The 13,277-nt window shown below is 35.2% G+C and overlaps 2 protein-coding genes across 2 annotated transcripts; one reads left to right on the top strand and one right to left on the bottom strand.

The window, feature by feature from the left end:
* Positions 1-422: 422 nt before the first annotated feature.
* Positions 423-914, bottom strand: LOC143585404 (basic form of pathogenesis-related protein 1-like). Its single transcript, XM_077067199.1, has one exon. It carries the CDS (start codon positions 912-914, stop codon positions 423-425), a length of 492 nt encoding a protein of 163 aa, XP_076923314.1.
* A 5,106-nt stretch (positions 915-6,020) lies between these two features.
* On the top strand, positions 6,021-10,460 carry LOC143585401 (heat shock 70 kDa protein, mitochondrial-like). The gene is made up of 6 exons (XM_077067196.1): positions 6,021-6,151; positions 7,997-8,067; positions 8,156-8,234; positions 8,330-8,896; positions 8,981-9,601; positions 9,679-10,460. Exons 1-6 carry the CDS (start codon positions 6,077-6,079, stop codon positions 10,285-10,287), a joined length of 2,022 nt encoding a protein of 673 aa, XP_076923311.1. The 5' UTR covers positions 6,021-6,076; the 3' UTR covers positions 10,288-10,460.
* Positions 10,461-13,277: the final 2,817 nt, after the last annotated feature.

Below are 13,277 nucleotides of genomic sequence, written 5' to 3'. Positions count from 1 at the left end.
TACAAAAATGACATTCTCTAAAAGTCCTTAGCCTTATCTAGATGAAGTAAAAGTTATGTTTGTACTTTATACGAGGCTTTTTCAATATTACAAAACCAAATAAATAAATATAAATAGGGCAGGAGATGAGCTTCTGCACGCCGAACAAAACTTTTTGTGGTACCAAAGCTACATTCTCGTCTTCTATGTTATTTTGCCTCACTTACAATATTAAGAGTTGAACTAATTAAAGTGCTAATATCCAATATCACATGATATAAAAACTAGCAAACATAACCGTTAGGATGTGAACATTTTTGGAACATGGAATATATATTTCAAAAGGACTTGAACACATAAATTAATTCTAAACTCCAAGTTTCTATGCATGAACCAACACGTACTAGCTCTCACATATAATCATCTCTCCATATATGTGTTGATCAATACGGTCGTTCACCAACATAATTCCCTGGTGGATGATAGTTGCATATAGCAACCCACCCGGTCCCAATCTCGTCGTAGCAAGTGACCCTAGCGCAACCAAGATGAACCGAATTTCTCCAAACCACTTGTGTATAATGAAGACACGCGCCACCAACACACGAATTTGATGCAATGTCATAATGTTGTTTCTCATCGACCCACAAGTTAACCGCAGCGTTAGCAGTGAACTGGTCACCGTAACCTGCAGCTAGGTTTTCGCCATAAGGTCCTCCCGAGTGTTTTAGGACGCAGTTGTGAAGATGTTGGACCGCATATTGACGAGCATAGGCTTCTAGGGTCTTGTTCCATGTGAGGGGTTGCACTCCGACTCGGGCTCGGGCTTGATTATGAGGAATGAGGAAGTGTTGTCCCCGAGCTTTGGAGACATGTATGAAACATGAGAAGGTTAAGAGAACAATGGCAAAGGATTGGATCCGAACGAGGTCCATTAGGAATGGTGTAATGATGCAGATGGAGAATATGGTGTAGGGGTGCTCTATGAATGTTGTATTTATAGATTAGATGGGAAAAATAATCGCATGTGATTATGCTAAATTATTACGATAACAATACGTTATATATCAATATGATACCTTCTATAAATATATATATATATATATATATATATATATATATATATATATATAGTAATGTCACACATTTTGTTTCAAATCACATCTTCCTAACTTTACTCAACTATAATTTTCTCATTAAACCTTACTATTTTAGCTATCACTATTGTGGTTTTACACTTTAATGCTTCTTATTTTAACAAAAGTAACGGATGTAATTACCATGAATATTCATTAACGTTTCTGGTTTCGAATTAATATCTATTTTGACATTATTAGTTTTTTTGGGCTATGAGCCTATGATTTTTTTTCTAAATAATACAACCTTGAAAATAGGTTGATCATTGCTGAAATATTGTAATACTAAATTACTAATAATCATTAATAATTTATTTATTTCACTATTAGAATAGTGGCCTGAGTAACATACAGGCGGAAAATAATAAATTTGGTAGGTAAATTTAGCATTTAAACTTATAATTTGTAACCTTTAAATTAATAATTTTTAAACTTATAATTATAAGGTTAACATTGAAAAACATAAATTTTATAAGTTAAAAACCTAACAATTTGTAAGTAATGAATTTTTTAAATTATAAGTATTACAAAATAAATATTCATATTTTATCATTTGTCATTAATACTAAAAATCTAATATTGATAACTTTAAATCATAAAATAATATTGAAAATACCATTTAGATGTGCATGTTTATTATAAACCATCCAAGTTAATATATATATATATATATATATATATATATATATATTTGTTATAAAATTACATCTCCATATATCTATATTACTTAAAACATCATACAACGTTTGCAAAACTTATAAATTAAAAGAACCTTTGAAATAAAAAAATCCACTGCTGAAAACGTTAGCTTGAATTCGATTCCCCTTTATTTAACAAAACTTAAAGTTTAGTTGGTGACAAACTTTATTTGAAATACAAAAAAGCTTAATACTTGATTTAAAAAACAAATTAGCAATATTAGGAATAATATATACGGAAAATAAAACAAGGAAGCATCTAAAAATGTGGAATATTATATTTTTGATCTAATAATTATCATACACTATCGGAATCTTGTTATAATGTAAAATATTGACTTCGGTAATTTCTGCAATAATTTTAATGTTATATATTTGAATATTCCTTTTGTTTTATTGTTTTTAAATAAAACATTAGTTAATTATTATAATTAAGAATGTCATTACATATTTCAACTTTGAATTCTAGTAAAAAAGAGTTTAAAATTGTAGAAAGAAATATTGCTTAAGATAATTGAATGATAAAAGTCAATTAAGTGATTATTGAATTTAATTAATAATGAATTAGGTGAAAATATTGTAAATAGTAATAGATTGTGTGACATCCTATGTGAACAAGCTAGTATGGTCCCACGTGAACAATATGTTTTGTTTTAATAGTATAGTTAGATAACATGATAACTAAAAACAAAAGTTGTTTCAAATTTTGACACGTTTTAAATTAACTATTGGGTTTTTATCACGAATATATAATTAAACCTTGGTGGTGGAGTGATAAGAAAAGTACCTAGTGTTCCATGTGACTCAGGTTTAATTCCTGCCCTGAGCATTTAGTTTCAGCCACACCAGACGTAATTATGGGAGACTAAATGAGTAGGTGGCATTCACTAGTTGGATCCTTTAACTAAACGGGTTTTGTCTCATGCACTGCCATGCTTCGGGTGAGTGTTGACGGGCGTTGTCCTTGGGTGAGTGTTTTTTCTGGATAAAAAGACGAGTGTATTCCAATGTGATGAATTTAACTAATAGCCTATTTAAAGGATTTGCTGGCCATTAAAAAAAGAAAATCCTTGTTATTAGCTACAGTATTAAAGAAAGTTGTCGAATCAATAAGGAATTCATGGAGAATGATATTGTTTAATTGATTTACTTAGAAATTATGATGGTAAAATTGAAGTTGTTTTAATTAAAGAAAAAGTAATTAGATTTTAATAATCTCAATTTTGATTTATTGATCATGATTAATCCTAATTGAATAATATTATTTGACAGTCTTAAATTTTAACCTATTTTCCTTCAGCAATCCAATACTAACTGAAAAGTAACTCGTTATATTATCTTAGTGGTAACATTTAAAAATTTCTTTGTTTACCGTATTTCATACAATGTAAGCGAACCAAAAATAGAAACACGATAATAAGTATATTTAAAAATATGGGATGCAAATTTCTCCTGTTATGTTTTTGAAAGTTTGAAATCGAGCCATTACACCATTGGCATCAAACAACTATGGTAATAAAAGCCGTTGCATTGCTGCGACGAGTCGGTATCAATTAAGTTCGTTACAACACTGACATCAAACAGAAAAAAGTAAATTTGTAAACGCCTAAAAATTGACGCACGTACAACTTATGATTGAAGTGACATGAATTTGGTCGGTATCGATTAAGTTGGTTATGCCACCAACACCAAACCTAAACAATAATTTAGAAAACGGCCAAAATAGTAGCAACACTCGTATATCTTACGTTACTGAAAATAGTAATGTATTTAAAACGACATTTAATCAATCGCTAAAACTTGGCCGTTGGTAAAAGATGGGCGGTGCAACGAGTCAGCGCGAATTTGGTCGCTAAATAAACATATTTAAACCAAAAAAGAAACATAACCAAATATTAAATATTAAATAAAAACAATAAAATAACTCAAAAATTCATCTATGGCACCGACATTCACTTTTAAATCTATATGGGAAAATTTTCAAAATAGCCTCTTGACAGAGAGTTTCAAAAATGTCCCTCAATTTTTCGAGTTTCCAGATTTGTCCCTAACTCATCTCGTCACCGGCGATGTGTTTAGATATTCCCCGTAGAAGCTGGTTTTCCGTCTTTTATCCTCATTTTCCGCTCCTTTAATGCACGAGTACCTGTAAACACGAGAATCCACAAATACATGCTAATTCCGACACATAAATGTTATAATTTAGCACGATTTCTTATTAAAACGGGTACAACACATCAAATAGATAGTCAAGCTTGTAAATTGAATTGAGTCAAACCAAACAGCACGTCATTTATAATTTTATATATCTTTTGTCAGACAATCGACAACCGACAGGTGCTCTGGGAGTGCTTGGAGGGTAGAAGAGTGCCCAGGAAATACATAGAGATAATTATGGATATGTATACCAGGAGTGAAACAAGTGTCCGTGCGCCAGTGGGGGATACTGATTTCTTTCCTGTAGAGGTAGGTCTTCACCAGGGGTCAGCGTTGAGCCCGTTTCTTTTTGCAGTAGTCTTGGATGAGTTGTCAAAGTCGATTCAGGGGACTCTCCCGTGGTGCATGATGTTCGCAGACGATATTGTGTTACTTGCTGAGAAAAAACAAGATCTAAACTTGAGGCTTGAGGAGTGGCGAACAACCTTAGAGACAAAAGGTTTAAAGATTAGCCGATCTAAGACGGAGTACCTACACTGTGATTTTGGTGAGATAAACGACAGTGAAGACGCACACATCACAATTGAAGGGCAGGTGGTCCCGCAGGTAACGAAGTTCAAGTATTTAGGATCATTTGTACAGAGCGATGGGGAATTAGACAGTGATGTGACCCACCGAGTTCAGGTAGGATGGTGTAGATGGAAAGCAGCCACAGGTATATTATGCGACAAGAGTTTCCCGACTAATCTGAAGGGAAAATTCTATAGGGTGGCAGTTAGACCTGCAATGCTATATGGAACAGATTGTTGGGCCATCAAGAAGGCACAAGTGCGGAAGATGGAGGTAGCAGAAATGAGAATGCTACGTTGGATGTGTGGGCACACAAGGCTAGACAGAATAAGAAACGTTGTGCTTCGCGAGAGATTAGGGGTGGCGAACATAGCAGACAAGATAAGAAAGTGGAGATTGAGATGGTTTGGACATGTAAAGAGAAGACAGACGACGAATCATGTTAGATCCGTAGAAAACATTACTATAGAGGGGAGGAGGGGTAGAGGACGACCGAAATTGACTTGGGATGAGAGGATTAGGCATGATTTGATAGACCTAAACCTCTCCGAGGACATGGTTGAGGATAGGAATTCGTGGAGAAGTAGAATTAAAGTTAAGGATTTTTAGAGAGAATTGAATACCTTAGGGCTTAGACTTAACTTATTTAGGTCACATACCATAATGGTATTTCCCTTACATATTTTATTATTATTAGTATTAGCTTTTATATTGCGGTTAAACTGTGACCTTTTTATTAATATTATTATAATTAGTAGTAGTTTTTATATAACTGTTAAACTTTGATTTCCTTTTTTTTGCTTCATACACATGTTCTTAGAGCCGAGGGTCTCTCTGGAAGCCACCTCTTTATTCCTTTGGATAGAGGTACGGTGTGCCTACATCCCACCCTCCCCAGACCCTACCTATAGCTCTGCTGTCGGTGAGATTTTACTGGGTATGATTGATTGATTGATTGAAGACAATCGAACGGTTAACAAACATATAACCAAACAAAATATCTTGTTTGCTGAAAGTAACAACCAGAATAATTAAGAGTGTGTTTATAATTAAGTTTAAAAGTTATATTTATTTTTGGACCAAAATATCCATCTAATGTAGTGCAGTGGTAGGGAGTTTGGGTTTCTCAATGGAAACTAAGTTTAATTCTCACTTACAACACTTTGGAGGGAGGGGGGTATGGGTGGCTCAATAAAGGAACACTGAGATCTTTGTGATTTTCAGTTAGATCCTGAGGGCATCCGGATTTTACCACCAGTGAGCCTTTGAACGGCGGCCTTTTGTCACTAGGTCATCTCGTACAAAATACCTGGGCATTGTATTGTATGTTTGTTTTTGGATGCATTTAATAGAAGTATAGTTTATCGTCATCCAAGTTTCTTAAATGAAACAAAATCCAAAGGCAGTCAAAGTCTAGGAGCATCTAGAAAGCCCTAAAATTTCACCACTCTCCACACAACTTCACCAAATCCATTTCCATTTCGCAAAAACCCTAAACCCTAAATCCCACTATTCACTCTCAACAGCCATCGATCCATGGCGACTGCAGCGTTGCTCAGATCTCTTCGCCGACGAGACATCTCATCCGCCTCTCTTTCCGCCTTCAAATCCGTACGCTTCTCTTTTATTATTTATTATCCCTTCGATTTCTTATTTTTGTCAATAATTGATTATCTGACAAAATCGGACTAAACGAGCTGTATTTCACGCTTAGATTCTTACTATTTGTCTGTGTATACGGTTTTTTGAGTATATTGAACAAATCTGGGCTTCTATTTTCTAGTTTTCAGCTGCTTGTTAGTTATTGACATATATGATTTTCAGCTGCTTGTTAGCTATTTTCTATTTTCTAGTTTTCAGCTGCTTGTATTTCACGCTTAGTATGACCGTATAGGTTTGATATGAAGCTAGTTATTGACATATATGATTATATTAAGCTTGATTTGTAGTTTCTTTTCAAATAGGACTCTAATTCAGGATATAGATGATATTCTTTTATAAGGTTTTGTTAGTTCGACTGTTGGATCGTTGATTAATTGGCCGTGTTTATAATTTTAGTCTGTATTTTTAGTAGATGATTTACTAAAATGCTATGCAGTCGATAACTCTGATATATCATTGATATATCGGTTATCGTTACCTTCGTGAAATATCAGTTAAATATAGAATATCGGTACCGATAATATCAGCGATATTTGACCGATATTGGACTGATATTTGACCGATATTCAAGATATCAGTGTTTTAAAGTCTTAATTATCAACTTTTAGTGTTCAATTTTAGTCTTTTAAGTCTTAATTAGTTCTTACTTGCTACGATTGTTAGTGTTTGCAAATTGCAAATGGTTAATTTGTTAACGGTAGGAGACTATACTGAATTATTAGTGTTAAATTGCTATATATATGAATTTGTTAACGATAGGAGACTACTGAATTATCTCAGATATCGGTCCTTGAACGATATCCGATATTTTTCTGCATTAACTGGTTAGCTAAAATGTAATAGTTTTGTTTTTCTGGTTACTGTCTGTTACTTGTATGATATGCAGAGTGAAGAGTTAGTTAGATGTTTATTACTAGCTTGTTTAGTTTTATGTTTGCATTTAAACCGCCTATTTTGTAGAATACTGTTAGGATTTAAGGCTTCTTATATTTTCACTTGTGCGAGAGCTATAATTGTATGGAGCACGGCATGAATATTGTTGTTTGAAAGTTTTATCGGCATGTGTTGTATAATTAGGATTAAGGGTGTGCATGGGTCGGTTTGGGGCGGTTTTGAGTCAAACCCATAACCATAACCGATATGTCGGTTAATGGATAACCATAACCATAACCGACCCATTACGACGGTTTTGGTTAATCGGTTTTATAGGTTATAGGAGGCGGTTATGGGTCGGTTAACCGTAACCAAAACAATGTAATTGGGCCTAAAAGTTTGGTACCAAAACAACATGACATAATCTAACAAAGTATATAATCCTTAACATTAATACCAAATATTCAAAAACAGAATAACATTATATAATCCAACAATGAAATTCAACTTAATTTGATAGCAAACATTGAACCAAAAACATCAAATGATATAATCCAACAACATGTTTGGTGGAAGTTAATCCCAAACATATTGTTGGTTAAATAAATGGGTCGGTTCGGCTATAGCGGTTTTGAAATTATCTTTAACCAAAACCAACCCAAATTTGGCGGTTTTTAAAAATTCATTAAACCGACCCACCGATTATGTCGGTTATCGGTTAAAATCGGTTCGGTTATCTCAGTTATGGTTCGGTTTAACGGTTATGACGGTTAAGTTGCTCACCCCTAATTAGGATGATATGAATTTGAGTTGTGCAGGGTCATAAATGGGGAATTACTTTGAATAGTTTCTTACATGTTATTGTTCTCTGTCAATACTGTAAAATTTGTTTTGAATGTTACATTATGAATAATCATGCAGTTGAATGGAGCCAAGCCATCGGCTATGTCGCCATTGAGTCATAAGTTAGGCGTAATTGCCAGGCCTTTCAGGTACCATGCTACCATGTCTATTGATTTGATTGTGCATCTGTATGTAATTCTATCTTTTATTTGTAGCTAATAAATGCTTTTGATACAGTTCAAGACCTGTTGGAAATGAAGTTATTGGGATTGATTTGGGTACCACAAACTCATGTGTTGCAGTTATGGAGGGCAAGGTAAGATATATATTGTCTGTTAAAATTTTGAAGGAGTTTTTTATTTATTTTTTGAATATTATTAAAAATACAATTGTTGATGCTTTTGCACCCAGACTGCAAAAGTTATTGAAAACGCTGAAGGAGCACGTACAACTCCATCAGTTGTGGCTTTTAATCAGAAAGGAGAGTTAATTGTGGGCACTCCTGCAAAACGTCAAGCGGTTACCAACCCAACAAACACCGTGTTCGGGACCAAACGTTTGATTGGAAGGCGATTTGATGATCCCCAGACTCAGAAAGAAATGGGAATGGTTCCATATAAGATTGTCAAGGCTCCAAATGGAGATGCTTGGGTTGAGGCCAATGGACAGAAGTATTCTCCCAGCCAGATTGGTGCTTTTGTTCTTACAAAGATGAAGGAAACTGCTGAAGCATATCTTGGAAAAACCATTAATAAAGCTGTTATTACTGTACCGGCTTACTTTAATGATGCACAAAGGCAAGCCACGAAGGATGCTGGGAGAATTGCTGGTTTAGATGTGCAGAGGATCATCAATGAGCCGACAGCTGCTGCACTTTCTTATGGGCTAAACAACAAAGAAGGTCTCATTGCAGTTTTTGATCTTGGTGGTGGGACTTTTGATGTTTCCATCTTGGAGATTTCAAACGGTGTTTTTGAGGTATCTAGTGATTTATTTCTCTGTTAAGTGGATTTCTCATATATCATACGCTATATATGCTAATGATTGTTTTTGTTTGTGCAGGTGAAAGCAACAAACGGTGATACGTTTCTTGGAGGAGAAGACTTTGATAACGCGTTGTTGGACTTCTTGGTTGGTGAGTTCAAGAGAACAGAGGGCATCGACTTGACAAAAGACAGACTTGCCCTTCAGAGACTTAGGGAAGCTGCTGAGAAGGCTAAAATTGAACTCTCATCCACAAGTCAAACCGATATTAACTTGCCATTCATCACAGCTGACACATCTGGTGCTAAGCATTTGAACATCACTCTCACGAGGTCTAAATTTGAGGCTTTAGTTAGCCACCTGATTGAGAGGACCAAGATCCCATGCAAAAACTGTGTGAAGGATGCAGGTGTAACAACCAAAGAGGTCGATGAAGTCCTCCTTGTTGGTGGGATGACACGTGTCCCCAAAGTTCAGGAAGTAGTTACAGAAATCTTCGGGAAGACACCAAGCAAAGGAGTGAATCCTGATGAAGCAGTTGCAATGGGAGCAGCTATTCAAGGTGGCATTCTTCGTGGTGATGTTAAAGAACTTCTTTTACTTGATGTCACACCTTTATCGCTCGGTATTGAAACACTCGGTGGCATCTTTACCAAACTCATTACCAGGAACACCACAATCCCAACCAAGAAAAGCCAGGTGAGTTTAAACGAGTCACGAGTGATGTTTCATGTGTGTCAGTTACTTGATTTCTTAAATTGTGTTTTTGTTTGTAGACGTTTTCAACAGCAGCCGACAACCAGACTCAAGTGGGGATTAAAGTTCTTCAAGGAGAGCGTGAAATGGCATCTGATAACAAGTTATTGGGTGAGTTTGAACTCATGGGTATTCCTCCTGCGCCAAGAGGCATGCCTCAAATTGAGGTGACGTTTGATATCGATGCAAACGGTATTGTGACGGTTTCAGCTAAAGATAAGGCGACTGGGAAAGAACAGCAAATTACAATTAGGTCGTCGGGAGGTCTGTCAGATGCCGATATTGAGAAGATGGTTAAGGATGCAGAGCTTCATGCACAAAAGGATGCTGAAAGGAAGGCATTGATTGATGCTAAGAACAATGCTGACACCACTATTTACAGTGTTGAGAAGAACCTGAACGAGTACAGAGATAAGCTTCCTAGTGAAGTTGTGGCTGAAATCGAGGGTGCGATTGCTGATTTGAGGAAGGCTTCTAGTGGTGAGGACGCTGCAGAGATTCAGGCCAAGATTGATGCTGCAAACAAGGCACAGTCGAAGATCGGACAGCATATGCAAGGCGGTTCAGGGGGATCACAAGGTGGCGGTGAACAAGCTCCGGAGGCAGAGTATGAGGATTTAAAGAAGTAGAAGAATCCTCCATTTGATGTTTTGTTTCATGAATGCGACGGTTTTTTGTATCTAAATCTACGATGACTAGCAGTAGAAATAATCAAACAATTATATGGATGTTAAAGCCTTAAAGGGTTGCTCGGCTGGATTTGTTTGTTGTTTTGATTCGACTGAAATGAAACAGAGTTTGGTCTTATCTGTGGTGGTTTTAATGTTAAACTTGGAACTGTGCTTGGCAAAAGTTACCACAACACAAAGTTAGGCCAAGTCATATATTGTTGAAGTTACACTAACAAGTCATATAAGCTAAAATACATCAATTTCGTCATAAACAGAGAATATATCTTGTGTTTGTTTGGTCATGTTTATTTAATCTGGGCAAACAGATTGACTGATTATTTTTTATGTGTTCATCAACCTACAATCAGACAGTTGGTGAGACCTGAAAAGGTCAATTGATTGACTGTGAATTGATTAATTGCTGCATGTTAATCAATTAAAATTTGGTGAGACTTGATTAGTATTCGGTGTCTTGGTTTTTCTTACTAATGTGATGAGACTGTATTATGTATCCTATTCGGCACGACTTGATTAGGTATACCATTTGGCACAACTCGATTAGGTATGAATTGTGTTTATAACAACAAATATGGAAATAGACCCACGCTTTAAAATTTGCTTTAAGCCTTTAAAATAGTTGGCCCGCCCTACCATCGGTGGTAACTTCTCCTACATCAACACTAACCTCATCATAAAGATGGCTCCCTAAGGCACGGCACACCAAAGAACCCTTGCTGTCACGCCATTGTCGACATCAATTGTTTCATTCATGTACCGTTGACGATTAACTAACTAGTGATGTTTGAAAATCTCGTAGAAGGAACCACAAAACTGAAAATTGTTTCATTCATGTACCGTTGACAGTTAACTAACCAGTGATGTTTGAAAACAGCGTAAAAGAAACCACAAAATTGGAAAACATGTTTCAAGTAAAAAAAATGTATACAAACATTTGGTATTTGTATCACTTTTAAAAATTGAACATGGTAACTAAAAGTATTCATTGAAAATGGTACATGTACTAAACCGATAAAACTAGTACGGTACTCGGCTAATACTTTCACTCGTTTCGGCGTGTCGGTTCGCGAAGAGTCGCGATACACTGGTAGAATCTTTACAAATGTTTCATAACTATCCTATTATTTACTATAGTTACATATTCTACCCTAACTTTAACTAACTACACTAACTAACATTTAAACTAAACTTTAAGGAGATCAAATAAAACCAGCAGCCATAGTAAAAAAGTAGCCCATGATGTAAAGTAAATAACAAAAGATCTCGAACTAAATCTATGAGTAAGTGAATAAAATTATTTAGTACATGACATTTCTTTTCTTATTAACGCATAATTCTAATGAGGCCGACTGAAGAAAAAAACAAAAGAAAAATAAAACCCTAACATTATGCTAAATCTACCCTCAATTCGTATCACACGATTATAACATGGTATCTGTTATTAGTATTATTTTTGCATAATTAAACATATCACCAATATCTAATGATACATTTTGTATATAAAACAGTAGCATCAAACATTAGGGTTTCGTTTGTTTTTGCTTTAAAGATCTGCAATGGGCTTATGTGGGCACGCAGACATAAACCTATGAAGACTTTAAAAAAAAAAAGACCTGAAAAATTATATGGTCTTAAAAAATAAGCTAATATCCAACTTCTTCACACTCTACCAACACCCGCTGTCCACCACCACCACCACCCACCATCACCGTCCACCACCCACCACCCATCGTCCGCCATCACCACCGTCCACCATCCACCACAACCACCGTCCATCACCACAACCCACCCACTGTCCATCACCACCTACCACCATCGTTTACCACCAATCGTCCACCACCACCACCGTCCACTACCACTATCACTGTCCACCACCACCACCACCCACTACCACAGTTCGTACACCATCACCAATTATTTTAGCAGTCTATAAATGCTAAAAAACAAATAGTCTTTTTCTTAAAGACTACAGATATCTGATCCACATCTTCTTCTACATATATCTGCAGATGTGGTCCGCAGACTGCAGATATTTTATCTCTAGAAAACAAACAGCGCCTAAGTCATCTTTATCAATGTTTAATCTCATACATGAATATGATTACACGCAACGGTTATATACCTATATACCATAGTAAATAATTGACAACTAAAAGATCAAACGAGGAATTTCTCTCTTCTATAATTATACCTATTATACTAAAATGGACTAGGGAAAACAACTGATCAGGAAACCAAACCGATAAACGATAAAGATTGTTGCGTTTTCATGGTTGAAGTAAGAAGAGAAAAATAAAGAAGAAACAAGTATGCAGGGTATTGATGAGCTCTTTAAACTAAAACACCATGACATCATATAAAGTCAGCATGAGTAATGCATATGATTGCATTCTACACCAAATTACTATTCTGCCTAGTTTAGTTGACTATTGTGAATTATTTAATCCTTATATATAAAAATCTTAATGTGAGTTCCAAATTTTTGTATTAGTTTGTTTACTTGGTTTAAATAAATATTTAAGTTTTATATTAGTTTATTATAACCACGTTGTCACTTTATTTGTTCCGAGATTTCTTTATTGTATACTAGGTTAGAATTCGTGTGCTACACGGGCTGGTTCATAAGATTGATAAAAATAAACAAAATATATATAATTTTTATGATTGAAAATAAGCATTTTTATATAGTAATGAAAAGCTGAAAAATATATTTTATAACTTACAAATCTGATTCTAACAACACGAAAGCAAATGTTAAAATCAATTTTTATTGAATGTATAATAACTTAAAGACCAAGTTTAAACCTTTTTAATACAATCCCAACTCATTTTAATCAAAGCCCATCTTGGCGTGATTGACCAAAATACTTTAAATTTCACATGATATCGGGTACTCATGCCATAGTCCCCAATGACCAATATAGTAATAT

This window comes from Bidens hawaiensis, unplaced genomic scaffold (genome assembly GCF_021521415.1).
Source record: "Bidens hawaiensis isolate Kalapana, Puna unplaced genomic scaffold, B.hawaiensis_p1.1 tig00033838_1, whole genome shotgun sequence".
NCBI classification, from domain to species: Eukaryota; Viridiplantae; Streptophyta; class Magnoliopsida; order Asterales; family Asteraceae; genus Bidens; species Bidens hawaiensis.
This window is presented reverse-complemented; position numbering and strand designations above follow the sequence as displayed.

What these genes read in the sequence shown, in the direction of transcription:
- LOC143585404 (XM_077067199.1), bottom strand. Translation starts at nt 914, where the DNA reads ATGGACCTCGTTCGGATCCAATCCTTTGCCATTGTTCTCTTAACCTTC.
- LOC143585401 (XM_077067196.1), top strand. Translation starts at nt 6,077, where the DNA reads ATGGCGACTGCAGCGTTGCTCAGATCTCTTCGCCGACGAGACATCTCA. An exon ending in TTTCAAACGGTGTTTTTGAG is followed by an intron (nt 8,897 to 8,980) that starts GTATCTAGTGAT and finishes TTGTTTGTGCAG; the next exon opens with GTGAAAGCAACAAACGGTGA. An exon ending in TCCCAACCAAGAAAAGCCAG is followed by an intron (nt 9,602 to 9,678) that starts GTGAGTTTAAAC and finishes TTTTGTTTGTAG; the next exon opens with ACGTTTTCAACAGCAGCCGA.